The sequence below is a fragment of the Chelonoidis abingdonii genome, chromosome 9 (assembly GCF_003597395.2).
Source record: "Chelonoidis abingdonii isolate Lonesome George chromosome 9, CheloAbing_2.0, whole genome shotgun sequence".
Lineage (NCBI taxonomy): Eukaryota > Metazoa > Chordata > Testudines > Testudinidae > Chelonoidis > Chelonoidis abingdonii.
Genome location: NC_133777.1, coordinates 8917849 through 8944603, shown reverse-complemented (window position 1 = coordinate 8944603; position 26755 = coordinate 8917849). Strand labels below are relative to the sequence as shown.

The window sequence follows — 26755 nt, the reverse complement described above, 5'->3', positions numbered from 1 at the left end:
CCATAGCCCTTAGAACATACCACCAGCTGCGCATTCCTCTGCAGCTCCATGGCATGGGCAGCTTGCTGCTGCAGGATGTACAACTCGTGCTGCCGGAGAAGTTGCTGATGAGACAGCAGCTGGAGCTGGTGAGCATGCTGGAGGGTGCTTCTTGTAGAAGGGTACATCGCAGGCCAGAGAGGGGGCGTTCGGTCCATCAGTTCAGCTAGGGAAGACACAAAGGCAATCACAACCATGCTGTTAAAACACACAGAACCTGAATGCATGGAGCAGTGATAGAGGTGGGTTTAATATTTGCTGTAGATTTACATTGTACTCCCTTCCCAGATTGCATGGTGATTAATTTAATAGCACACAGAAATGCAAGTAACTCCCCCTCTTTAATTCTCCCCTCACACACGCTACTCTGCACCCCACCACATCTAGGCAATGCCCAACAAGAGGGTGTTGGCCCTGCCGGAAAGGCCAGCAAACCTAGTCTGGGTTGGACCCGTGGGGCAAAGGAAGTTCCATAGTTGAGCCTCCTACTCTTGAAGGCTGCATGGTGCCATCACACTTGAATTTAAATCTAGCAACTGTTAGCTTGAATGTCTCCAGCTGACCTCAGCTATAGTCTCTCAGACAACCAGGCCCCAAGTCTCACAGGGCTTTACAAGAGATAAGGAAGCCAGTGTTGCAGCTGAAGAACTGGTGTAACATATTTGCAACTGTTGAAATAATTTAACAAGCAGACAGCTGAATCTCAACCTGGCTGCAGCTTTACAGCCTCTACAGAACACTGCCAGACGCAGCACTGGTGGCAATTCTTTTCCCAGGCTCTGCAGCAGCTTCTGGGACAGGTATTTTTCCCAGTTCCCAAGCTATTATCAAGGGAGCTTGTGGAATCCCCATCATCATTGGAAGTTTTTAAGAGCAGGTTGGACAAACACCTGTCAGGGATGGTCTAGGTATACTTGATCCAGCCTCAGTGCAGAGGGCTGGACTAGATGACCTCTTGAGGTCCCTTTCAGCCCTACATTTCTATTATTCTATGGTCCACAGATCTCCTACAGCCTGCAAAGCCCATCCTGCTTGGCCACAGAATGGACCATTTTCAGAACTGAGCAACAGGAGACTGTCAAGCTGGGAAAGGAGATGGTCTACAAGGCTTGCACAAAGCTGTCCAAAGAACTAATAGCTGGAGAACTACCTCCGCACTGCCCACCAACATACCAGTGCCACGCGGCTTCACCACCAGTGCCCCTGCCTCAACAAAAACACATATCTTGCCCTAGAATTTTATTCTTGAAAAACTTACTATGGGGAGGTGCCAGGGAGCACCTTCTGGACAGACATCTACCATCTGAGCCTTGAGTGAAGGTTCTAAACTCCAGTATCTCTTACTAGATACTGGACGTGTACACTCATGGTCTGTTACCATGGATAGACCACATCCCTTGTTCTATCCCTTGAGCTTTGGGTTATTTTCCTTCAAGACAGGACCCCTGAATCATCCTCTTTATGTGCTTACCGAAGTGTGGCAGGTGCTCACTGGGGATCACAACTAGCTGCCCAGACTGAGGATCTCTGGCAAACTGGTAGGCAGAAGGGATAGCACCCCCCATGCTAGGGGGGAAGCCTGGAGTCATGCCTTGATGCAAGGATGGGTGGCCTAGTCCTAGAAGGAGAATCATCATCAAAACTTAGGTCAGACAATCAACGAGGGCTCTTGTAGACATTCATGTACTGGATATCATCAAATGAGGGGACAGGGAGAGAGAAGAGAGACATTGGACTATCCAGCTGCCCACAGGGACTCAGATGTATAGCACCTACAGGTGCACTCGATACTGCAGGTTATTTTCAGAGGGGTCTTTTAAAAAAAAACATCCCTCTTGAAATCAGGGCGGTGCCACTAATCACCATGGTCAGTCACAGCAACCCTGTTCCTCTTACTCTTATGGGTAAATCAAGAGCTTCACACAACCCTCCCTCTCCCAGAAAGACTCACCATAGGGATGGCCAGCTAGCCACATGGAAGGGCTGCCTGTCCTGGGTAGCCACGGGTGAGCTGCCAAATGTGAAGCGGGGTCGGCAGACCAGCGCCCTGAGCCAGTCAGGGCTGGCCCCCCTGTCACCATGAGGTTGGAGTTCAAACCGTTTGTGGCACAGCTGGAGGGATGCAGCCGGGCAAAGTCTGCCAGCTCCTTGCTTTCTCTGGTCATTGGGGGGTAAAAACAGAAGAGTTAGAGTCAATCTTCATGCTGGGCATGTTGCTAAAGGAACAGACTGAGAAGCACAAGGGATGTCAATTAGCGATGAACCAGAGCACTGGGGAAGGAGGAGGAGAGTGGATCTGGAGATTACTGGAACCCCCAAGAATCGGTCTTCAAAGTATGGATGAGAGATGCAAAGAGAGACCAGTAGGACACATACGGTGCCCAGGGGTCCCTTAGAATAAAGAGGAAGGTTAATAGCAGGCTCAGCCTGCATTCCCCATGCTGGTCCTGTTCCTCTGTCAACCCAGAGCTGTCTCTCTCCACCTTGCCTCTCATTTGCAGCAGCTATGGGTTTGCACCAAGGTCTGGTGGAGTTTCAGTCCTTGCAGGGCAGTTTGAAAGGATTGTTCTGTGTGCAGATTTGGGCAGCTCTGGACACACACCCAATGCCTGCAGGTTTGGATGCACTCTAAGTCCCCCCTCCACACTCCCAATTTCCAGCCTTCTCAAGGTCTGGTCTTTGTCCTTGGGGTCCTAAAGTCCAATGCTCCCTGCTGAACCAGGGGGGAGCTGCACCAGAAGGGCTGACTCCACTCAAACGTGGGTACCTGCCACACTGCTGGTTAAATCCGTGATTTCACTCAAGAGGGTACATGCCAAGGCACTCAAGCACGATTCCCTAGGTGCATCCCCAAGCCCATGTGCTCCGCAAGACGGCCTAGTTCACACCTGAAGGAGCAAAACACAGAACCTCACCTGAGTAGCTTCTCCTGATCTCGCTCCAAACGCCCTGCCAGGAAGTGACTGTCCCTCTGGCGGGTGCGGTCATCCCCGCAGTCCTCATCTGAGCGGCCATGCCCTAAGACACAAACCATCAGCAATTAACACAGGTGCTGTCCCTGAAAAGACAAGCAGCTCTCTTCCGGTCTGAGACGTGCCAAGTAGTCTCCCCTCTGCACCTGTGTTTCAAGGGCTATCGTCCCCATCTAGTATCTCCAAAGGGCTGCAGCTCTAAGCCCTCCAAGTAGTTCATAAAATCAGCTAGAGTGATGGGACTGGGAGCAGGGACTTAGAGTATCTTGATCATGTCTCTGATCAACAGACACATTTATCTAAATGGGGAGTCTGGGGCTTGGGGATTATTTTCTCATACTATTCCTGTCCCAGTCCTGTGTGGTTTGAAATATGTACTTTCAAGCAACTGAATTTAGCAAAGTTTGTCCCCAGAGCTCTCCTGCTATAATCGTCTGCCAAGGTAAACGAGAAGGGAGGTAAGACCAAGAAGAATTGATTCTTAAAGACAAAGTCTAGACTGCATTTCATTCTATACGATCTGCACAAAGCCCACAACATCTGTGTGAACTACAGCCGCCATCCTGGGGTCAGGTTCTTTGGCCTGTCCTGTACAGGCGTTCACACCAGATGATCCTAATGGTCCGCTTTGCCCTTACAGTCTATAAATCTGTGACCTTACGCACGCACTCACTCTAATAAAAGCAGTCTGTGCCCAACACCATGGACTGTGGGAGAGAGCTAGGACACAGATACTCTAGAAAAGAAAAAAGGCATCAGAGAAGCAACAGCCTTGATCTGTTAGCATAGAGCTCTCGTCTCTGCACAGAATCCAAGTGACATGAAAGGGACTCTGCCCAGACCAGGGCCGGCTCTACTGTTTTTGCCACCCCAAGCAGTGCGCTGAACTGCTGCTGTGGATGGCGGGGGCAGTCTGTGTGCTGTTAGAGCGGCTCACGCGTTTCTGTGGAGGCTGAAGACAGAAGCTGCGCCAACACCGGACAGCTAGACATAGAAGCTGCCGCCGAATTGCCGCCGCCGCGGAAACGCGCGTGCCGCTCTAACGGCATAGGGATTGCTCCCACCATCTGCAGCAGCAATTCACGTGCTGCTTGGGGGCAAAAATACAGAGACTGCCGCTCCTTGCAGATTGGTGCCTGGAGCCAGCTCTGGCCCAGACACAGGAAGGTGTTGCAGCACTAGGGCCTAGGATAAGACAGCAAGATCCAATGAGGGACTGGGCACTTACACAGATACCAAGAGTACCCAGTGTTCAAACTGCAAGTGCAAACAAATTGCTAGAGAAAGATAACCACCCCCTGCTTCAGGGCATTCGACAATCTGTGTTATGGATTAGGACGAGACCTTCATGGGGAGCAGACTATCCTGCTCTACTGTGGGGATTCTTGCACCTTCTTCTGACAGAGATAGGAAACTAGACGGATCTCGGGGGTGATCCAGTCTGGCAATTCCTGTGTCCCAAGGGTATTTTCAGCTCAGGTTGCCTTATATTTTCCTCACTGTTTTCTAAAGCCTTTGCCTAGGCCTCTTATCCCCACCCCCACTCTGCGCTCTCGCAAACACACTTCATTATTGCCCTTGCCTAGTACTTTTGGGGGGGAGGGTTGGGGGGGGAGTGGGGGACAGCTAATAAAGCCTATCCCTGTTCCCAGTAAATCAATGGCACAGGAAGATTTAGTTGGTGTTGGTCCTGCTTTGAGCAGGGGATTGGACTAGACGACCTCCTGAGGTCTCTTCGAACCCTAATCTTCTATGATGCCTCCTTGTTCCCCTGACCAGATACAGGCAGGTCCCCTTTAGCAGGCCCAGCCTCAGTCTTGGTGAGGCCCCACTCACAGCAGCGATCCAAATTCCTAATAGCTGCCTCCCTTGGTACAAGGCGGCTTGCAGCCATGCTGCCCTGTCTCACAGAGCCGCACCTTTGTTCATTTGCATCCCTTTCCCAAGGCCCTTCTAGATAGCACTGGTGCACCAGGAAGCATCTCTTAACATTAAGTCTACTCTGCTGACAAGGATCCTTTCAAGGCAAGGCTCTGCTGTGTATTTCAGCAGACCTGGACAGGCTGTGTTTTTTAGCTGTCAAGACTCCAATTCCCTCAGCTTCTACTGTCAGGAAGAATATTGTAGTGAAACAACATCTTCCCCACCTCCTCCCCCTGCTTGCTTCCAGTGGGCATCAAGTGGAAAGGCGAACGGCCGATTCTCGAGCATCTCAACCAGCCTTCTCAAGGGGCTTTACATGGTGCCAGCATACACCTCGAAGCCTGGCTGGACACTGCACTTTATGGACACTAGCTTCCACAGGCCGCGGCTTCCTTGAGCAGGCAGATCAAACTGGATGACAGTTTCTGGCACCCCTTAGCTAATCCTTTCCTAGTTTTAATGGCTTCTCAAAGTCCGGCCCTGGAACTGTGCCGCCCCAAGCATGTGCTTGGTTTGCTGGTGCCTAGAGCTGGTCCTGGGTGGCAGCCTCATGCCCCAGTGAAGAGAGCAGCATCCTCTTTGCCACCCCTGTGAGTGACTTCTCAGAGGACAGAGACAGGACCCCTCTGAGGTCGAATCCCTCAGGAGCACAGCTTGAGAGCACAGGCCCTGTTCAGACGGGCTGGGCATTTGGATCCTCTCTCTGGCATGTAAAAAGCTACACTCCAGTGGCATTCTGTGCTGAACCGCTTCATGCCCTCATGCTTTTCCCTGCTATCCTGGGAGACCCATCACTCCTCCCCCTGTTCAAACAGGCAGCACCAAGGGGATCGTCTGTGCTCTTTGAAGGCAGAGCAGAGGGAAAGGAGAGGAGAGGAGATGGATTTTTCCAGGGACAGCCAGCAAGTTAGCTAGCAGCATGGGTCGAGTGGGGAAGTGTACAGCAAACCCACCCTAAGTGTGGCTTCTGCTCATCTACAACCAAACACTGTGCTGTGATCCAACGCCAACTGATCTCGGGGTTGGGAATATTTTAAGAGCTTGCTAATGTAGCCAACGTACATATACCCGCAGCCCAACCACCCAGGTTTTTCCATTCAGAGCCCTTTTGATTTATTTAGCTTTCATCAAGGCCTGGCTGTCTCTTTGGCAGCTGAAATTGGAATAGCTCTTTGGCTAAAGGCCTCATGGGCTGTTTCACCAGCCTTTCTATTTGCAGAGCTTATTTTATTTTATTTATTTATTTGCCATCTATATTATTTCAGATCTACTATTTATAGCTGGGCTTTTATTTTTTAAACCAACCCCCACCTCCCCCCATTCGTTCTTGCTTACAGAATTCTCCCTCCCATAAAAGGGATGGTCCCTTTTCTGTACAAACCAGCGATTGTCCCTGTCTGTGAATGCCCATTTTGTCCGTCTATATGAACATGACGCATGGAGCGCATACCAAATTCAATCACTTATGCACAGAGGAAAAGCTTAGGCCTGTTTCCTTAGCAACCAATGCCCAGTACTAAATACCTGCATTTTACTTGCCAAATACTACAGATTAGCCAACTAAAGCCTGCTTTCTCTTTCTTCAAAGGTCTAAACATTCACGCACCGTCCACTCAGCGCAAGCAAGCTAATGTTATTAGTAGAATCTCTCTTGGCGCACAAGGGGAAAGGACGGTAGAGAAAGAAAAAGAACGGCCTTATTTTCTGTATGAAAGCCAGTTCCATCACTTAGCAACAGACCCGGAGGCCTGTTAGAATTCAACCTTTGTTTGCAGCCTTTTAGTTCGGCTCCGTAAATTACATTTAACGCAGGCTGGGAGGGTCTGGGTGCCTGAATGGCTTAACAAACAGCCCCCCGTGTTGGCTATGAGGCCTTCTGATGGCTCAAGCCACAGTAGAAGAGAGCGTGGAAAGACCCAAGGGGTCTATGGGAATGGGATAGGGGATGTTACAGGGGAGGAGGCTGCTAAGAGAGAGAAAAATGACTCTCCAAACAAAGGTTTGGGCTGGGATGTGATGGCCGGGGTGATGAATCTCTGCCCCTCTGGCGAAGTAAAAAGATAAGATGAATGAACATGTTTGTCTCACTCAGTCTCCCTCAGCACTGCCAATCAATCAATCCCGGCTCAGACAGGAGGTCTGACAGAGAGTACAGGCAAGGCAGTGGGCTGACAGAGGAGAGGTGCCAGTAGGAGGAATGGGGAGAAGTGGTGACAAGGTCAGGGGACCTGGCATTTCAGGAACACAGGGTGACCAGGTCTGACTGGTGGGTTCAGAGGTGCTCACAGCTGGGAACTGCCAGGAGGTTACTCCCTCGAGCTTGGAATTTCTGCATCTCTGCCATATATTCTGAGACCCAAACTGCAAATCCCATCACTTTCCTCCCTCTGCTCTGGAGTACTGAGGCCCTCCCTCGACCAAGACACATCAGCTCGATAGCCCGCACCCCTTCGGCACGCTGAGCTTCTTCGGCACGCTGAGCTTGGCCGCTGGGCCTTGGCTGTGTTAATGGGGCTGACACAGATCAGAACACAGTCAGTTCAGTTGGCAAAGGAGTAGTGTGGCTTTATAACCCAGACGTTTCAGCCTCTCAACAAAGCAGGAATGGGTTCAAAAAGATGTTAATTTCCTCCTTAGCTGAATTCCCACCTACATATCCTGAGCCCCAACTCTCCCTGCTAGGCTCTTGGACCCATTCCCATCTGAACCAGGCGTTCTTTCAGCAGAAATCCTGACAGCCCCACGCTTGTTACCACTTGTTGACTGCACTCCCTTGGGTCTGTTTTTGTTGCAATGAGGGCGGGGTGGAGGAGTTATTACACTATTGGGAGCATCTCGTTAGAAGTGTATTTTAATGTAAGATGCAGCGCCCAGGGACCCTGGAAACACAAGGTCATTTATCCCCTCTGACCCCTCTATTCAACTGCAGGAGGACTGACTCCAGTGCTGTTCCCCTGCACTGACTGTGTGTTTACTCTATTGGGAGCATGCGTCTCAGAGATGCCTCAGTGCTACTCTAAAATGCACTTGGAGAGCAGGATGGTACAGTCAAAGGCATCCACAGACACCAGGGAAACAACAGAGCAGAAAAGAGAGGTTCATTATAAATAAGATCCCTAACACGACAACATCCTTAGGAAGCCAGGTAAGGGCAGTCGTGGCCACTCTACATGATATTGCATCAGCTTAATTTACATTGTTTTTCAAACTGATTTAGTTAAACTGGTGCAAGCCACTTCTTCACCGCAGTAGATGCTCTGATTTTGGTTTGTGTAGGTTTAGGTTAATCTGCTTTTTTTAAAACCAGATACAACTAAAATCAAACTGAACTAAAAAAAAAAAAGACTTGCACCAGCTTAACTAAAGTGATTTGAAAAAAAGAAAAAAAGATCCTTATACCTTCATTTAAATCAATTCAAGTTTATGTGATGAGAAGGGCCTGTGAATGGATGCGCCCCCAACCCTCAACCTGGTCCCCTTACTTTGGAAACACAAGTAAATGCCATCATTAGAGCTGCTGAGGGGGATTTCTTTTTCCTTACAAAAAATTTTCAGAAAAGGACCCCACTTTTTTGTAAAAAGTTTTCATAAAAAAAGCCCAATAACTCTTGGATTTCTGGTCTTCAGCAGCTGAAAACAAACATTCAGGGCACAAATTATTTGGTTGCACTGAAAATCCTGCCCCCGCCCCCCCATCCACACCTGCTGAAATTTGTCTGTTTTTGGTGACTGACAGTCCAAAAATATTTTTGTCAAAAACGTACATTTCCCAGAGAAATTTCTGTTCGGATGAAAAATTCATTTTTTGTCACAAAGATTTCAAATGAAAACTCTAGACCAGCTCTAATCATAGCAGACCAGTAAGGGTACAGGCCTGCCAGATACCACTGAATTCACTGGGAAGACTGGTATTGACTTGATCAGGCTTGGGACAAGGCCTTATTTGAGCAGCCTAAACGTTCCTGCTGGCCCCTGCCAGAGTCAGACTTGAGTTGCTCTTTGCTTACTGATGAGCCTTTGGGGGTAGCAATGGTTCATTTTCCCTCTGGGCTCTATCCCATTGCTCCTCCTGTCTGACGTGCACAAGAGGCTGTTGGCCGTGACAGCGACAGCATGGGGTCTCCAGCACCAGGAAGCTCTCGGTGGTTTTGTCTTATCTGGAAGAAGGTCTTCATCCAGATAAAACTGGGGTAATGTTGGTAGGTAGAGAAGCAGTTGGCCAAAGTGGCAGAGAGGATCTCAGCCCCTCCACTGGAGCTGATGACACTATGGTTTTCAGTCTGGGGGTCCTTTTGGATCCCTCGCTACTTTCTGGATGTCCACGCAGTGGCCGGGAGTGTTAGAGTGCCAATTATCTGTCCATATCAAGAGCTGCAGCCTTTTATTCTGGGCGTTACGGGAATCCTCATGATGGCTACCAGTGCCTTTGCCATGCAGAGTGGATTTCTACAACATACTTGACAGGGGGCAGCTCCTCAAAGGCATTCAGAGGCTGGGCCCCAAAATGGCTCTCAGTCCAGGCCATCTTTTGCAAAGGGTGAATCACACGTCCATAAGCTACGCTTGGCCTCAGGCTTGTTTTCAGGTGCCATTGGATGGGCTGGTTTCAAGCAGCTAAACCCTAAAGGAGCTGGGGGCTTGTTGACCACCTTTCTCTCAACGTGACACTGCAGAAGGCAAGGTCAGCCAATGCACCACCAGAGCAGACAGCTCACCAGGGTTTTCCATCAGGAGAGTGACCCGTTCTGCGGAGCAGGTGGCAGCTTGTACACAAACCCCAGCTCTAACCTACACCAGTGACCCCCTCATTTTCATGGGCACTCAGACTGATCCCAAAGCATAACCAACTCCCTTCCCGCTACCCTTCCAAAACTGAGCCCATTAGCTTCAGGAAGGGATTTGTCATTTGTTTCAGGCTGCACACACCAACAGGTGTGCTTCCCAGCCTTATCTGTGTTGCACAGCAGCGGCATCCAGTGGTCAGTTAGACCAATTGCAAGTATGAGTTTTCAGAGGTTTGCTCTTAAAATGCCTTGCTTCTATTTAAAACAAGGACCAAAGTGTGAACTCAGTCAGACAGCAGCCCCCTCGGGTGATCTCTGCACCTTGGAAAGGTGAAAGGCAGTGAAAATCAAATAAGCGGGGTGCTAGATTTAAAAGGAAACCTGTTAAAAATGATCAGAGAAAGTGTGTGTGTTTCTGTGTAGTGCAGGGTCAGAGTGGGCACATCACAACCAGGATGCAGGACAGAATGAACATAAGAAGCCTGGTATAAAAAGAAACTCTACAAGTTAAATGAAGAATCCAATGGCAGGTTTGCAGCCCTCTGGCTTTAAAGCCGTGCAGCTCCATGTCTGTCCATCAGGCCTTCTGACTAACACCAAACAGCCAACAAGAGCCTGGCAGATGACTGCATTTAGCTCCCAATCTTGGGAGAATCTATTCTCTATTTGATGCATGGGGGGAGTTACATATGCAAACTCTCCCTGACCACCTTTAGTCTAGCTCAGGGGTTCTCAAACAGGATGTCGTGACCCCTCAGGGGGTTGCAAGATTATTACCTAGGGGGTCAACCTCCACCCGAAAGCCAGCTTCACCTCCAGCATTTATAATAGTGTTTTTAATTTATGGGGGGGGGTAGCCCTCCGAGGCTTGCTGTGTGAAAGGGGTCACCACTACAAAAGTTTGAGAACCACTGGTCTAGCTGAATAGTTACTTGAATTCAGTCCCGTCTGGCTTGACTAATGCAATGGAGCAATTCGGTCTTAGCAGACAATAGCGACGTTCAATGTAGTCTCTTCCCTGAGCAAGGGCTGAATTTGGTCCTACTCCATTTAAACCCATTGTAAATCCTAGATTAAATAATGGGTACGGGGTGCACCCATTATTATTGGGGAGTTGGAACATCCAGCCTGTAAGACTCATTGGAACCAGGTGCAGGCGTCTGCTGGCCTAGGACAAGGAGGTGGGATCCTAAGAATGGGAACCGCTCAGGCAGCTGCAGCGCAATCTGTCCCTGCACCTCACTCTGCCAAGGCCTTGGAGGCATGAGAGGGGAGGATTCCCAATGCCCCTTCAATCCCTGGCCTCCTGCAGAGGCTGCTCCCAAGGGGAAGTTGGCAAGTGTCCCTGGTAGCGCGAGACTTTTGGCTTGTGGTACACGGGGAAGCAGACTGAGGCTACTGAACTCAGCTCCTGCGGTAGAGCCAGCAGAGGCCGGCTCTCGCTACCGTGCTGGCTGACTTCCTGATACTGGAGAGGAAAGGCTCCCGGGGCCCTAACCAAGCTCCTGAGCCAACCAGATCCCCCCAGCCAAGCAGCATCTAGGTTTTAGCTTCCCCTGCCCCCATCCTGTTCTCATTCACCCTCGCTCCACTAAGGCAGCCTAGAGAGGGGAGCCCAGATCAACCTCGGCATCTCAATACATCCTTCCCCTCTGGGCACACCCCAGCATGGCAGAGTTCAGTCCCACGAGAGGGAGCTCAAGGCTGTCAGACGCACGCCATGGTCCTACCTTTTATGCTGCTCAGGGAGAGGGAGCGATCCCGGTCAGCAAGGCTGGGCCCCACTTTGCTGCCGCTGTTGTCCTTTTGCCGAGCAACCGCCACCGCGATGCCCACGGGCAGGTGCCTGACCTCCACCTCGCCCTGTGACCCAATGCTCTCTCGGCCAAAGGACTTGGCACTTTCTGGTCTCTCCAGGTCTCTCTTCAACTGTTTCCCGGCTTGCTGGGACAGCAGCTGCTGGATCTTGGAGGTGCCCAGCTGGGCGGAGTCCAGCTTCATGTTGCCAAGCCCGCCGAAGGGGCTCTTCTTGCCGTTGCTTTGCCGAGCGGTCGTCTCCTTGGCAAAGCTGCCGCTGTACTTTATGAGGCTCTGCATGGCAGACCCTTCGCTGTGGGAGGTGGGGTGCAGAACGTCAGATGTGCCCCGGGACCCTACCGCTGAAGACCTCTGCAGGCCACTGGGGTCGAGGTACGCCTTCTTGACTTCCTCCTCCACCTGGCTGACGTGGTGGTGCTGGGCGGCCAGCACAGCCATCTGGGTGGTGGCAAAGTTGCCCATTTCAAAGGGCTTCCACTTATGCTCGGGTGGCTTCAGCTGCCGGTGGTCCAGATGTTGCCTGGAGGAGTCCAACGTGCCATATATCTTAGCTGCCTCTTTGGAGCCGGCCCTTTGGAAGCGGTCTCGTTCGCAGGAGCGGTGTTCTGGCTCCAGGCACGGCCTCAGCAAGCCCTTGGCAGCTAGGAACTCCCTGCTTTCCGGAGAGCCCAACCCGGGCCGGTTCAGAAAGGGTTCCGAAGCCACTTGCCTCTTCAGCACCATGGAGTTGGCCCTGATCACGGACCCCTTCTCCCTCAGGGCCTCCATCCTTTTGGCATCATTGTGGCAAGAGAAGTCCTGGGACAAGAGCGTGCGAGAGGTGTCGGTGTGACCCCGCTCCGTGGGCGACTGCAACACACCCACTTTGTCCTTCGCTTTGTTGTCCCGGGCCTGGGAAGCGATCTGGATGGGCCCATTCCTCTCATTGTAGGCCTCAACCGAAGGCACGAAGGTGGGGGCAACCACTTTGTGCTCCCTCCCGGGCTCCTTGGCCGGCGGGAAGATGGTGTACATGCTGGAATGGACAGACTGGGGAGGGAACGCAGAGGAGGGCGTCATTTTCCCTGGCTGGGAGGGGTGCGGGGAGGGGCAACTGCAGGAGATGTGCAACGCGCCTCCTGGGGTCATGGCAGAGTCGCCCCTTTTCAGCCTGTCCGAGTGGGCATGAGCAGAAGGCCTCATGTTCTCGTCATGGCGGTTGGGGTCCTTGGCACAGCGGTCCTGCTCGCTCCCGAGCGCTTTCAACATGGGGTCCCCACCACCATTGCAGTTGTTGAGCGAAGAGGTCTGCAGCGGATTCTTGGACTTTGGTTCTCCACTGCCGGCCCCCCGGTTTGGCATGTGCTCGGCTAGGAATGGGGACAGCCGCTCCCTTGCCTTCACTGGCTTCTCCAAGCCAGTCCCTTTCCGGTCGCTGTCGGGTTTGGCTTCCTGGGTGAGATCCACCACGCTGCGAGGCCGGGGCTCCTCTTTCGACTTGCCATCTTTCTTGGGGAAGTGTAGGGAGAGGTCACCCCGACAGGCCCGCTCCTTTCCAGGGGCGTCTTTCAGGCCCTCCTTGGAGCTCTTGTGCAGGTGCCCGAGGTCCTTCTCACAGTGCAGGGTGCTTGGCGCGTGGTTGGCCGCTGTCCTCGAGACAGGGGCTTGGGGGTGCAAGGCAGACTGTCCTGCGTGGCCGGATAAGTAAAACCCATCTGCAAAATGAAATGGAACAAGATTACCTTGGTTTCTCTCCACTGCAAACTCCCAACTGCAACTGCTCCCATCACAAGCCCAAAAACTCTAGTCTGTGACTCACGAACATGGGAAAAATGGGGTCAGACCAACGTGGGACGAGCATTTAGATGCTCTTGGCAAGGGGGCAGCACAAATCCCAGACTTTTACTCCTTAGCATTAGCAGAGAGCCAGGATTCTAATGGGGTTCCCAGAATAAGTCCATACCCCACCAAATCAGATTGAAAGGGAGAAGGATCTTGCCAAGAATCCCCCCTCGATCACAGTACCTCTGTCAAAGACAGGCCCCCGGGTCCTCTGCACAGCAGTGATGCAATGGAGAAACTGCCTGAGCCTTTAAGGGAGGTACACACGAGCCTCTCTTCTTCTGAAGGGTAGGGCATCAACCCAAGAACCTGCTGCCACAGAGTGTCTGGCTCATACGGAGCCTGGGCGAAGGGGCTGAGATTGGTTAACTACACTTGTGGAGGGTTAATGATGCTCACTTGATTGGTCAAGATTCTTCTGGGGTCTCAAGGTACTTTTCAAAATCAGCGTCTTGGCCTCCTTCCAGGCTCAGCTCTCAGAGCATCACCCAGCCGCCAGCTATGGTTCTGCATTTTAACTCCAGACTGAGCTCAGCTTGGACCCCTCCTGTCACCCATCATCAGACAGTACAACCCCCTTAACCCTTTGGGGACTGGGACAAAGTTCCAATTGTTTAATGGCTGGCAAGTAGCCTGGTAAGGGGTCACGGGGGACGATCTAAGGCGATGGCTGCCAGGGCTGAGGTCTCTCCCTTCTAGGGAGCAGGGGAAGGGAAGGAATCAGCACAACCTAAGGGCTGATTCTCTCTGGCTGTTGGACAGAGGATATCTGGACACGGAAGAGCGTGCTGGTGAAATTGGATGGCCACCACGGGAATCTGCCCTAATTAGAGCTACCGATGACCGGCCACCCAGGGGAAGCCCCCGTAAGCTGTAATTTGCATTGCAACAGCTAACCTCCATTTCCAGCAGTGGTTGTTCCACTTGTGCGCAGAGCATTTGACCTGTCGGTGCTGGTGGTTCGCACTGGTGCAGCTACACTGGCGGCTGGACACCAATGTTAAAAAGCAGGGCAATGCCTCAGTGCAGCCACAGTCTTTAATAAAATCCCCACCATCTCCCAGGGAGCACCCTGCCAGGCTTGGGCCCCCATGCAGGGAGCGGTAAGGAGGGTGGATGGAGAGGTCTGTCAGAGGATGGGAATGGGGAAGGACCGGTGAGGACAGAGAGGAAGAGCCCGTGCCAGTTGTGCAGAGAGGGACAACAACGCTGGTTCCAAACACACTGATGCAAGCACACTGACCTTTCTGTGACTCAAAGAGGCTATGCTGACCCAGATGGGCCAGGAGGGGGCTACCGCTGCGGGGGGGCTCGAGGTGGCTCAGGGGAATGTACGACGGGTAGAGCCCATTGGGCAGATGGGAGAAGCCTGAAAAACAGAAGAAGAAACATGTTTCAGAACAGCCGACTCCTTGTGTTGGAACAAACCCCGCAGAGCTACAGACTGTTATGGCTGGCAACACCCCTTTCCCACACCAGAGGAGGCGGCTTTGCTTGAACAACTTATTGCGTCATGCCAAGCTGCAGGGTGCTGAGAGTCAGACTCATAGCCTAGGGCTCTGGAGCACCATGTAGATCCTCCCACCAGAGGGCGCTGCCTGCTGCCCCAATATTCCCTCAAAGTCGGGAACTTCTGTGGCTACAGATCACATGGCATTACTGCACCAGCTGGGATGTAAGCACTGCCCCAGTCTGCAGGCAGCTGCAGGGAGCGATCAACATGTCAAGATTTGCAACAAAACTCCCCATTGCAGCAATCCCACTGTTGCGGCAGCGATATTGTTGAGAGAATCCATAAAACTGATTTAAAGAGCCACAACAGAATCTGAATGGAGACAGACAATAACTGTAGCCTGTGCTCAGAGCAGCATCTTGACGATATAGTTAATATTTCAAATTATTTAGATGCTATTCATGATCTTTTGCTATGTATGTATATATTTACGTAAAGCACACTGATGAATTTGGTTATGTGCACCATTGCCACCTACTGGATGGAATCAGAACGGCTTAATTTTTGTGTTATAACTTGTTTTTCAGGGTTTATTAGTTTCATTTTTGGTTTTGGTTTTCTTTTAACAATTTTTGAGTTCTACGTAGATGTCAAAAAATTAGCTTTGTCTTTTATACATGAAGTACTGTTTCAAACAGCACTACATTAAAGCACACTAGAGCACCTTTAGTGCACACCTGTAGGGTCTACACAGATCAATGAATGTGCAACACATTACTGTGCTTTAGAAATCACACCCCCAGAGTCCACATTACTGCTCAGTGTAAACAAGCTGTTAGAGACAAGCCTGGGATCAGGAACATCACCTATGCAAACAAACTGCACTGGGAAAGGAGTGAAGTCAACATAAATTGAGTAACTATTTCTGGTATTTTTCTGGTGCATATTGGATGAACAACAACAATTTCATTTATTTTGAACTGGGAGTGTTTTACTAGTATTTGCTGGTTAAAACCCAAAACCCCAAGCCCTGGTTATAACCTCTATATGGCTCACTCCTAATGGAAATCTTTCTTTGGCCCAAGCTCTTTTCGGAGCAGGATGACCAGAGCTTTATCCTAGCTGTCACTGTGACTTTCCAACTGCCTGAAGTGCAGAGCAAAGAGACAATTGCTAAATCCCAGCCAGGTAGGACAGATTTGCTACAGTTCTATGTATAATTATATAAAAACATTTCACGTACACCCTTCGCAAGCCATGAAGTGCTCACCCAGGGACATTCAGACTATGCGTGGACAGTGAAATGTGCCTTTTTATTCCTTGGGCTGGAGAAAGTTGCATAACTCCTGAACACTAGTACAACTAGGAGATTTATTCTAGCTTAGGGACCAGTATGTTCATCTAGATCATGCCACCTTGTCAGGAACTGGGGTAAGGAACAAGCCAACCCTGGGAACAAATTACAGCTAACTTAGATGGGATTGAAAGTGTCCCATCTGGCAGGGCCCATTGTTATAGTAAGGGGAGAAGACCCAAACCCATTTCCCTCATGACCTACTGCTTGAGTCTCAGTTCCACAGCTGCTGTGTGCAAAAACCAGCTGAAGACCGTGGGAGTTCTGCACACAGAGCATGAGAACACGGACATTTTTCAGAGCGCAAATCAAGTGAAAGTTTGGCAACACATGGGAGCAATTACTCTCCGAGCATGTGCTCCAAAGTGGTAAGCTCTCAACTTCACGGCTGACCTAGCTGTCCGCACTAGGCGCTTCCTCAGGCCTTTGGGGTCGGGGGGAGGAGGGAGAGACACAGGATCTAATATTTGGAGAGGTGAATCAGCATGGGAATGGTGCGAAGAATGTGTTGCAGAAGCAGCTACTCTTAAGGGGTTACATGCAGGGCACCGTTCCATGACCCACTGTTTCATTTTCTTTACTGCCCACGGTCACCTCTACACAAGGGCCTTATCTGGGCTTCTTTCCTGAAGATCTCCCATTTGATGCAGCTCCACCCATGCAGGATTTTCCACACTGGTGACTTCACCAGAACTCCCCCTAGTGGCAGGCATGGTAGGAAATTAAGAAAAAAAGCTAGTGTGGAACCTCAGGAACCCCAAGACCTGACACCTGATGTCAAACACAGATCTCGCTGCAACCCTGGAGAGGAATATAATTTAGCTGCTGGCATGGACAGGATCAAACTGTCTTCAAAGCCCAAGTGTGTGTGATTGAAGCCTGGTTCTAACAAGGGCTGGGGATGTTTTCTGCACTGGCTGTTGAACATGGCTAGTTTTTTAGCACAGATCGGCCCTACAGGGTCACATCAATCCAGACTGTAGAACTGAATGAGGGCAGTGGCCCAGAGAAGGCTACTTCATCTTGATCCCCCTTTCCATGCTGCGGCTGCAGAGGCAGTTTCAAGGGCATAAGGCATAAGCAGCACCTGGAATCAGTTTGCTACTCGCTAGCTACTTGTTGAATTTCCTGAATCACACATATCAATTCCCCCTCCCTCTACATAAAACAAAAAACATAACATCTTATGCCGTCACTGCATCCCAACTCCTCCCGCCCAGTTCTCTCAGTTCAATGGCTTTGTCAAGCCAGCTGATTGAAGCACTGGAGGGGTTGGCCAGAGGATCAGGGGGAGGGCAATCGAGTGTGGGTGCAAGGTCACAGGTCAGGTGAAGGCACCTTTCAGTCACTCCCTCTCCCCAGACAGATGGAGGTTGTTACTGATGTTTTACAGCCGCTGTCACGGTCACCGAAGCAAAGAGCAGAGTGGCTGACAAACCAGTCTCCTGTGCACGTTCAGCACCCAGGAAGCATCTCCAGGCTCTGGTGCATTGTAGGAAAAACTCCTACGAGGGGCTCCGGGGCCGGGGGACAAGCCTAGGACTCAGCTGGAACAGCACTCGGGAGCCCAGAGGGCCAGCACCTCACATCAGGTCAGAACAAGGGAGGAGATGGGCACACAAGGTGGGGATCTACTCGGGAAGGAGTTCAGGTTACCAGAACAATTCACAGGCAGTAAGATCTCCCCTGTGCCCTGACTTTATAAGGGGAATCCATGCACACACACCAGCCAGGGGGTACCTGGCCCAGGCCAGAACACGGGGCTCACACAGCAAGGAGGGGCTGCAACGGGACCCCCACTCCAAATGCTCCGAATGTCGGGGTGCTTGAAGCCGGAACCAGGCTCTGAATTTTGCTGATTGGCCCCTATCTTTATAAAGGACCAATGTAAACCCCAGATCCAAACAACCTCAAAGTGCACACAAGACCCAGATCCCAACTCTGCCACTTGAAGCCCTCTCCAATGTCTCTAGAGCTCGGGTAACCCTAAGCACACCTGTGAGACAGGTGTGCATGATGCTCAGGCCAGAAGGCAGGGGGCAGATGACCCGCCCAAGGCCAGAGGCAGCCTTGGCACTGGGTTCAGACCCCAGGAGGAGCACCTAGCTCCCAGGCCTGGGAACACACCACTCAGCCAGGCTCCTCTCGCTCTCACATTTGTGGAGGATCCCACTGAACTGCTGGGCACAGCCAGCCTAGTGATCTGGGAAACATTCCCCTCCTCCCCTTTGCCAGGCATGGAGAAGTCCCAAATCCTGCCCAATCAAGTCAGATCACAGCACAGGGTTACATCAGCAGCAGCCAATGGCGAAAATGGAGAACGAGCACATGGCGAGAGAACTCTCTTTGGGAAGGGGGATGCATCCATTGCACACCCGTGTACGTACACACACACACAGCTTCTCACTGAACCCCAACACCAACCACAAGAGAAGACACAAGGAGGGATCTAGAGGTCGAACGACTGCTTAACACACGTTGCTTCTTTTGCCGGCCATGGCAACATACAGCTTACCCCAGCCACGGGCTTCTGCATGGGAAGGGGGCAACCCACAGCCATCTCCCTGTGGTGTCACCAGAGTGGAAAGCTTTGCAATCCAGCACAATGTCCTGGGCCAATCGACACCCCAATAGTCCCAATCAGCTCTGCCTTGCTGCTCCTCCAGCTGATCGCTCAGCCCTAGCCCGCGGCAGCAGGGGCACTGCCAGCTTGCACAGGGGCAAAAAGCTATTACTGAGCACCTATGGCCACCAGGTGGCCTAACCTCGTCTCCCAACTAAAGGATGCTCTGAAAGCAACGCTCCCCTCTACCTGGCTGGGAGAGGGGGCCACCCCAACAATCAGCCACTGCCATCAGCATTCAGGTTCTCTCTCTCTCTCTTTACCTTCATGGGAGTGAGCAGCCCAGAGTTGCACCATCTGTAGGTCGGCGGGGGTAGGTGACCTGAAGGACAGGTCAGAGGGTAAAGGGGTAGGGCTTCCATGGGGCGTGGAGGAGGTCCCTAGTCCGCTGGCCATATACCCACCCAGGAAGGCCTCACCTGAATGGGAGGATGGAGAAGAAAGTCAGGGTTAGGTACCAGCTTTAAAGCAGAGGTTCTTTCCAGCTTGCACCCCTCCCACTGCCATCTGCCATGCCCCTGCACCCACTCCCTTACTGCCCGCTAGGCGGCCTAATGAGAAAACACTGCAAGATGAGCAAGTCCCTGGCTTAGGAGCATGTTCCCCCTTGGTTCCCACTGACCACAAACCCTTGTGATCTGTAGCGAGAAGGAGTGCCTGGGCCCGTGCAGGGGGAGCAGGGCTGGTAGGCAGCAGCTAGGCTCTAGTTCCCATCCCCAGCTCTCGTGCTGATTCCCTGGGCAAGACGGCTTCCCCTCAGTGTCCCTCGCTGTCACATGGGGGCAAGGAAATGGATCTGCCTGGCAGGGGCGTTGCGAGGACGAGCACTGGTAGGACGTAAACCAAGCCAAGGGCGGTTAGCACAGGAACTTGGTGGATGCAGCTGTGTCAGCCCAGCCGAAAATCCCTTCGTGTTTGCTCTGCTTTCTAAACTGTAGGGGGGAGGGCTTGGCCCGGGGACTCACCAACGAGAGGGGATGCGACCGATCAGCCGATTAAACACAACCAACCACACAAACCACACGCACAACGGGGGCAAGGGTTGCTCTTTGCTCTGAGGGTGCGGCGGGGATGTCGGGGGAGGCAGACATGCCCAGCCAGATCTGGTTTGGGTTAAAAGTCCCCAGAAGAAAGTCTTCAGCAAAGATCGCTCAGAATCTATGCAGATCCCCAGCAAAGCCATCTCCACCAGGATGGGTGGTGAAAGATCCAACTGGCCCCTTTGGTTGCATATTTCAAACCCGCTGAGAGTGGGGCAGCTTCTGAGTTTTGTCCTGCAGGTTATTTCCGCCAGCAAATGTAGACCCATCCCGGAACATTCAGCATAGGTGCTAAGTGAAATGATGGCAGAGGAAAAGAAAACATTTGCAAGCTCCCCCAGCGCTTGGAAGAGGCCAGAGCCTCCCCAGGCAGGTGGCTACAGGGTCCAAGTCAGACTATGCACCACACACGGCTGGCGTGCGCCCGCCTAAGAGGAACTCCTCCACCCAAGCACTGATGTGCGCAGCTGTAGCCCAGCACTTCGAGGAATCCCACACTCGCCGCAGCACAACTTCCCCCCCATCAGAGAGAGGCTGCCATAAGGGCAGACTATCAGGGCACTGCCAACCAGCTCCCCGTGATAGGAAATGTTGGTAGAAGAGTGAAAGACCTTTAAAAAAAAAAAAAAAGAAGAAGAAAGGGCACCGACGCAGAGATAAAGCCTAGAGGCAGATGTGAGAGAAACTGGACATCAGTGAGGGTCACTCATCCCCCACCACTCTGGGCAATCAAGCCTGTCAGCCCGGCGCTCCATTCCACACAGGCTCCTTGCTAGTGACCCAAACCACAAGCCACCAGCATGACATGACCATGCAAGGCGGAAGTAGCACTCAGGATGCACAAGCCATGGCTCACCAGATCTGGTGCAGGACGGGGCTCCTGGAACCAGCTGGGAGGCAGTATGCTAGCCTAGATATCCCTGGTTTTGGGCGGGGGAGTGGGGGGGAGCAGCGGGCAGAGCCAGCCACAGAGCCAGTGCAGGGAACCCACAGATGGAACAGCTCATGCACGGAGAGAGTGTGGGGAGACACCACCATGTGCTCCAGCGATCCCTTCCCCTCAGAAGCCAGAGACTCTTTGCCGGAAGCTTGGTGGCCTCCGAGCCTGTGCAGGAGATTAAGTAACTTTCCTCCTGCTCCGCACGTGTGCACATGCCGCCGGTTGGCCAGTTATGGGGTTTCTGTCTCTTATGAAATACTGCTAACGGACGATGCCGCACCGGCCTCTCGAGCAGCACTTCTGATGGATGGACATGGAGGGAAGTGGGGAGATCAGATTGAGAAGTGGCGCAGGCCCGAGTCAAGGCCTGCAAGGAGCAGATGTGCCCATGCCACGAGAGCACCACTGAGGAAAGGACCTGTCCCAAAGCTCCATCTTCCCGAGGCCACTGCACCTTCCCCCGTAGCGCTGCCACTGAAGAATTACAGCAACGTCCAGAGAGGGGCTTGAATCGGCAACTTGGCCTCTGAGAAACCCTAACGCCCAGAGAGCAGCAGTTCTATCTGCTAGCGCATTGCTGGATGAAGCTAGAATGGCTCCACAGGGTGTCCTAGGGCAGGCCTGACAGCAGATTTGCAGATCAAGCAGTCAGAGAGTCTGCGGTTTTACAGTGAGAGGACCCAAGATCTATCCCTGCTGTCGCTGTAAAGTTTCCGACATTCACAATGTGCAGCAGAGAGAGCCAGGACACTCCACATAGCCAGGGACACGTCCCCTCCCTCTCCCCCAGTGAAGGCTTCCCTCTCCCCTAGATCGCTGTAAACAGCAACTGGCATGCGAGATAGTGACACAAACAACTCACTGGGCTGGATGACCAGTTACATGCTAAAAAGCTTCATTTCCCAGCTGAGGAAAAAAGAGAGAGGAATCCCAAGTGCACTAAATACATAGCCTGCGGGTCCAGGCTGCGAGGTGTACTAAAGGCCAGGGTTTGTCATGAGCCACGAGTGGTGCTGAGCTCTAGAACTGGTTACATGCAGTCACCTGCCAGCCTAAGGTCCTGCGCTACTTCCATTTCTGGTCTCACACTCCGAGTTAGCAAGGGACCAGGCATCTCTTATCCCCCGAACCATCAAGGTTACTGGGACTCAGGTTTAGCACAGTTTGGATCCAGCTGGGGTGGGTTCAGGTACCTGAGAGTTGCATTCAGACCTATCTCTTGTTATGAGCTAACAGAAAAGGATCCATCCACCTTCTACAAACTTCCTGCCATTATGTGCTGAAAGATTCTGCATCAAAAGGGCTCACAAAGGATTCTAGGGAGCACTGCATGGACCATAAGGTAATGGGGGAGGGGGGATCCTGCATTAGCAGACCCTTTGCTTCCCCTCATTCCAATCTGCCACCTCAACATTTCCAGAGGGCTGCTCCTCTCTGGGTTTCCAGACTCCAGATTTTCTCTCAGAGAAAATGGTGGTTTCAGTGCACAGTGCAAAGGAGCTCAGGCCACCTGGAGTCAACCGAACCAGCTCAGGGGAGCTGCTTGGCATTTCCACTTCCATCATCTCTCATGGTGCTAAAAGGCTAGGATGGGTAATGGAGGAGCAAGGTGCCACAGCGCGTCCTCAGAGCATGGAGACATGAATGGGGAAATATACAGCCTTGCAGTTAGCCAGCATTCAGAGCTGCAGCCCAAGAGAGAATCTGAGGCTCTACCAAACTGCAAAAAAAATATAGCACTCATCTATCAGCAAACACACATCCATAATTCATATCTACCCCCTACCCCTCTTGCATGCAGGGTGCAGAGCATGCAGCTCTTGGGCCAGGCGGTGATAAGGACAGGGCATTCCTTATACACTCTAGTATAACCCCCTCCCTTCCCAGCTTGGGACATGCACCTCAATGAAATGCCTCCCCTCTTTGCCCCCTCCCCCCCAGCAAAGTAGCTCCCACACTTTCACTATTTTTACAGAGTCTAGTGAGGCACAGAGAGAGCCACACATTGCCAGTTGCGGCTGTGCAAAGAGTATGTGGGCATCCTTCTATCCAGCCCCGCAACGCCCCTGGCTCTGCTACCCCAGCTCCTACCCCCTCCAGGGCAGAGACTGTAAGTTGTGCCACCATATTGGAGAACGCTAGAGATGCAACAAGTGTCTTCTAGGGATGAGCAGGGGTTTCAGCCAAAGGTCTAGAAAATGGCAGCCCCCAGGCTGAGTTCCCTCTAAGCTGCACCACCGCACAGCAGCCTATTAAGCACCATGCAGGCGATCAGGGCTGCTGCAAGGAGAGATGCCTCTTGCACAGCCCTGGACCTTCCGCGGCCGGGGGAGAAGAGCCCCTCCCCACCAGCCCCAGCCCAGCCGTGGCAGGGAGAGAGGCACCTCACTAATGTATCCCCATCCTTCCTGAAATGCAGCGCCCAGAACTGGACACAATACTCCAGTTGAGGCCTAATCAGCGCAAATGGGTTCCTTGGATGGTAGTATGGAAGCTTACTGTTTCTTCCTGGACTGCCAGCCACCCATCTGACACCCATCTCTGAAGGGTCACACCCATCCCAATGTGCCCTTTTCCTCCCAACCCACTTGTCTGTTTCTGTCCTCAGGAAGAGCCAGGTGAGTGGGGTTGAGCTGGGAGTAGAAAGGAAGCAGCAAGCTTATTTCTGCAAGGCTCGCATGGGACAAAAACGCGTTACACCATGCCTGAAATCCGGCCTCCCAACTGGCAGGCCCAACAGCAGAGCAAGTACAGGCCAATAACAGAACCCATATAAAGCATTTGCAGAGAGAGCGCAAGACCCCCAGCGACAGAGAGTCTAGAAATGGGCAGCTGAATAATTAGCGTGTCCATAGATCACTTTACCGAAAAGCAGATTCTTTGGGCAGATTACCTAATAGAAACCATTTCCCCTTCCCTGCCTCTGCTCTGGGATATACTGGCTTGCAGCACTGCAGAGCTCAGAACAGCAGCTACTTCACACTCCCACCATAATGGCTCCAAACAGCTGAGAGACAGATTGCAGGACAGTGTAAATCTTTGCCACCTCGTCCTTTGTCTCTCAGGTCAGTTCTAGTTATGCTTTAGGTCCCGAGAATGTCTGACTCCATGCCATACACGAGGCAACAGCGCATTCAAGGCTGAACTAAAGCCCATCTGATCAGCTCATTGCTGGGGACTGCTCCTGCATCCTTTGCACTTTGGTACCAGTCTGCTTCCACATGGCTTTTCCAATAGCTCCTGCCAAAGCTCTTCCTTAGAAGTGCCACAAGTTCACCAGCCTTTGCATGCAAAAGTCCTCCCCTAAAGTCTCGCTTCATCTAATGCTGGCTTATTATCAGCCTATGTCCCATGGCTAACAATGGCGTCAAAGAGTTAACTTGTGGCATTGATCCTGCATCTCCCCTGGAGCATAGTGACAGTTTCAATCACAGCCTGGAGACCAATTTAACTCAATGTTTCATCTTCCGAGGGTTCTGGAGACTGCCGAGATCTTCCCGACAAACGAATTGCATGGCTGAGCAGGAGGTCTCACGTTCTTAGTCTTTGGTGCTTTGAGCTTTCGTCCCTTTGCCACCAAATCGCCACCTGATGAGCTGGTGCAAGTTAACAGCCCTGCATGGACTCCTGCCTCGAATACACTGGGGAGTCTGGACCTAGGCCTTTTAAAAATTCATCTTGCTCAGTATGGACTATTGTCTTCACCTGCCATGGTATGGAAACAGCAAGTCCCTTAGTCAGTGGGTGGAGAGGTGGCTTTGTTACCCAGCATGCTCTGCAAGTACTTCTGCATCAGTTATCCCTTGCTGAATGCTATGCAGTGACTTCTTACAACACTCTCCCCCGGTGACCCACCGCAGATACCCCTGAGCCTCGTACGCCCAAAGTCTAGGGAAAGGCAGAGGGGGATTCCGTGGACAACAAAAATCAGGTTTTTGCTACATAAAAGCTCCAGCCTTCTCGCCCCACAACTGACACCACTAATGAGACTCCCGTGATACTGTGCTGGTTCCCTAGTGGGAGGGGAAGCCAGACACACCATTGACATTGAGGAGGAGAGGAAGAATGATCAGGTGGGTAGGAATGCTAGCCCCTGACCTGGGTTCAGTTCCTCACCTGGGACACGGGGATAACAGGGCTACAGCACGGCCCTACCTCACTGAGCTGCTGGGAGAATAGAGGCCTTATAGACTGGGAGGTGGTCAGAGACTGACAATGGGGGCCACATAAGTACCACAGCTAGAAGTCTGCTGTGCACTAGTACGGCACCTCCCTTTTGAGGCTCTTGATGTGGCCACATATGGTAACAAACCCGTGGCCACGGAGGACTACAGACTCATCACTACAGACACCATGGCATGGCAGTGAAAACACGAAGAGAACCCAGATCCTCATGGCCTCAGTGAGAATTGCCATTCACCACTAGCAGAATGGTGCCTCCGATAACCAGCTGAGCAGTGTCTGATTCCCTCCCGTCAGGGCAGTGATGTGTGCATACGCACAAGCACATTAGCCAGTTCATTAGAGTGTGATGCCCATTTTACAGATACAGAAACGGAACGCAAGTGGTTAAGGGTCTGATTTCCACAAGTGTGGAGCATCCCCAGAAGTAGTAGTCAGGCCTTGCCCAAGGTCCCATAGGGAAGCCCATGGCAGAATTGGGATGACAACGCAGCTCTCCCAAAGCCTAGGCTTTACCCAGCAGACTATTGCTCCCCTAAAAGGAAAGATTCTGTTAGTGTAAAGAAGGGATCCTAACATGCAAGAAGCTAGCTGTGAGGCCTGGGCCAAGAAGAGGGTCCTTGGAGGGAACATGAAGACAGGAGCAAACGAGGAGCGGGAGGAGAAAAAGCAGCCAAGCCAGGCATCAACATGTGCTTCTCAGGCAGGATGGAACTGGGACCTAACATTCCATGGCCTTGGTGAAGGCCTAATTGAGCAACCCAGGAAATTAAAAACAGCTGAACCAGCCTCCCTGCAATCTGCGGAGGGCTTCTGTACCTTCCAACTCACCACCACTTCCCCATTCTTCAGTTCTCCATTCTGCCCGCAGCCAGCCGTTTGGACACAGGTCAAGGAAAGAGAAGACTGGGGCAGGCTCGGGGCGGGTCTATCAGCGCCTGCATCTGCACTGAGAACTTGCAAGCTAGAAACACTCAGCTGCCTCTCCTTGCTCAGTGGCCCAATTACTTGAGTTGCCAGTAAATCTCTTTGGTAGTGGATGGCTTTCCGTGAGCCGCTCCAGATTTACAACACTCTCAGTCTGACTTTTGTCTCGCTCCTCCTTTTCTGTAGGAAGCAAGAGTTTTAACTAACGTCCCAAGACTCATCCCCTGACCTAGCCTTCCTGCCTCAGTTTCTCAGTTTACTCCACAGGCAGTGGGAGCTGTCAGTATCTCATGCCAGCTGTGAGCCAATTCCCTAGACTCTCTTTGGCCCCAAAAGAGGAATTGGGGCATAATTCTAAGGCTAGCAATCTGGATTGGAGATGGGCACTCTGGCCTCCTTTTGGGAGCCATGAAATAGACAGCAAAGGTTTCAATTTAGTATGACAGAATTTCCCGGCTGCCGTCCCCCAACTCTCTTTCCAAACCACAAAGTGGCTGACAAAGCCAGCATCTGAAAGATGCTTTGTTGCTTTGATTGATCAGATTCCTTTTGCCTATGATGCTCATGTAGCCAACAATGGCATCACACTTAGTGGCTAACAGCCAATCCCATGGAGGCACATTCAGGGGCAGCAGAGGAGGGCGAGAGAACCAGATGACTGATTAATGCCCATTGTTGACAGGGGCACAAGACTTATGCCAACCGACAGAGCCCAGTGATTGTAAAGTGGCTGCTCCTACAAAACACTCCCTTCCTCCATGGCAAACAATCAGCAGCTTGAACTGTTTCTCCTCATCCCTGCAGCTTTGTGAGCCTAAAGACCCTGACAAAGCCTGTTTGCGCTCTCAGCGAAGCTTGCTATGGATGACTGCAATAGAA

At 51.9% G+C, this 26755-nt stretch overlaps 1 protein-coding gene across 11 annotated transcripts in view; it reads right to left on the bottom strand.

Moving 5' to 3' along the window:
• Positions 1 to 26755, bottom strand: part of TNRC18 (trinucleotide repeat containing 18) — an 87198-nt gene that overhangs the window by 39651 nt on the left and 20792 nt on the right. For 7 of the 11 annotated variants that reach the window (XM_032767774.2, XM_032767771.2, XM_032767773.2 and 4 more), the window contains 7 exons: positions 19051 to 19206; positions 14601 to 14726; positions 11449 to 13230; positions 2955 to 3057; positions 1991 to 2196; positions 1511 to 1657; positions 21 to 205 (listed from right to left, as the gene is read on the bottom strand). In XM_032767774.2, coding sequence (XP_032623665.1) covers positions 21 to 205; positions 1511 to 1657; positions 1991 to 2196; positions 2955 to 3057; positions 11449 to 13230; positions 14601 to 14726; positions 19051 to 19206 — 2705 coding nt within the window. Of the gene's footprint in view, positions 1 to 20; positions 206 to 1510; positions 1658 to 1990; positions 2197 to 2954; positions 3058 to 11448; positions 13231 to 14600; positions 14727 to 19050; positions 19207 to 20683; positions 21567 to 26755 lie in introns of those variants that run through there. The other 4 variants (XM_032767777.2, XM_075069174.1, XM_032767779.2 and 1 more) reach the window with 3 other exon arrangements.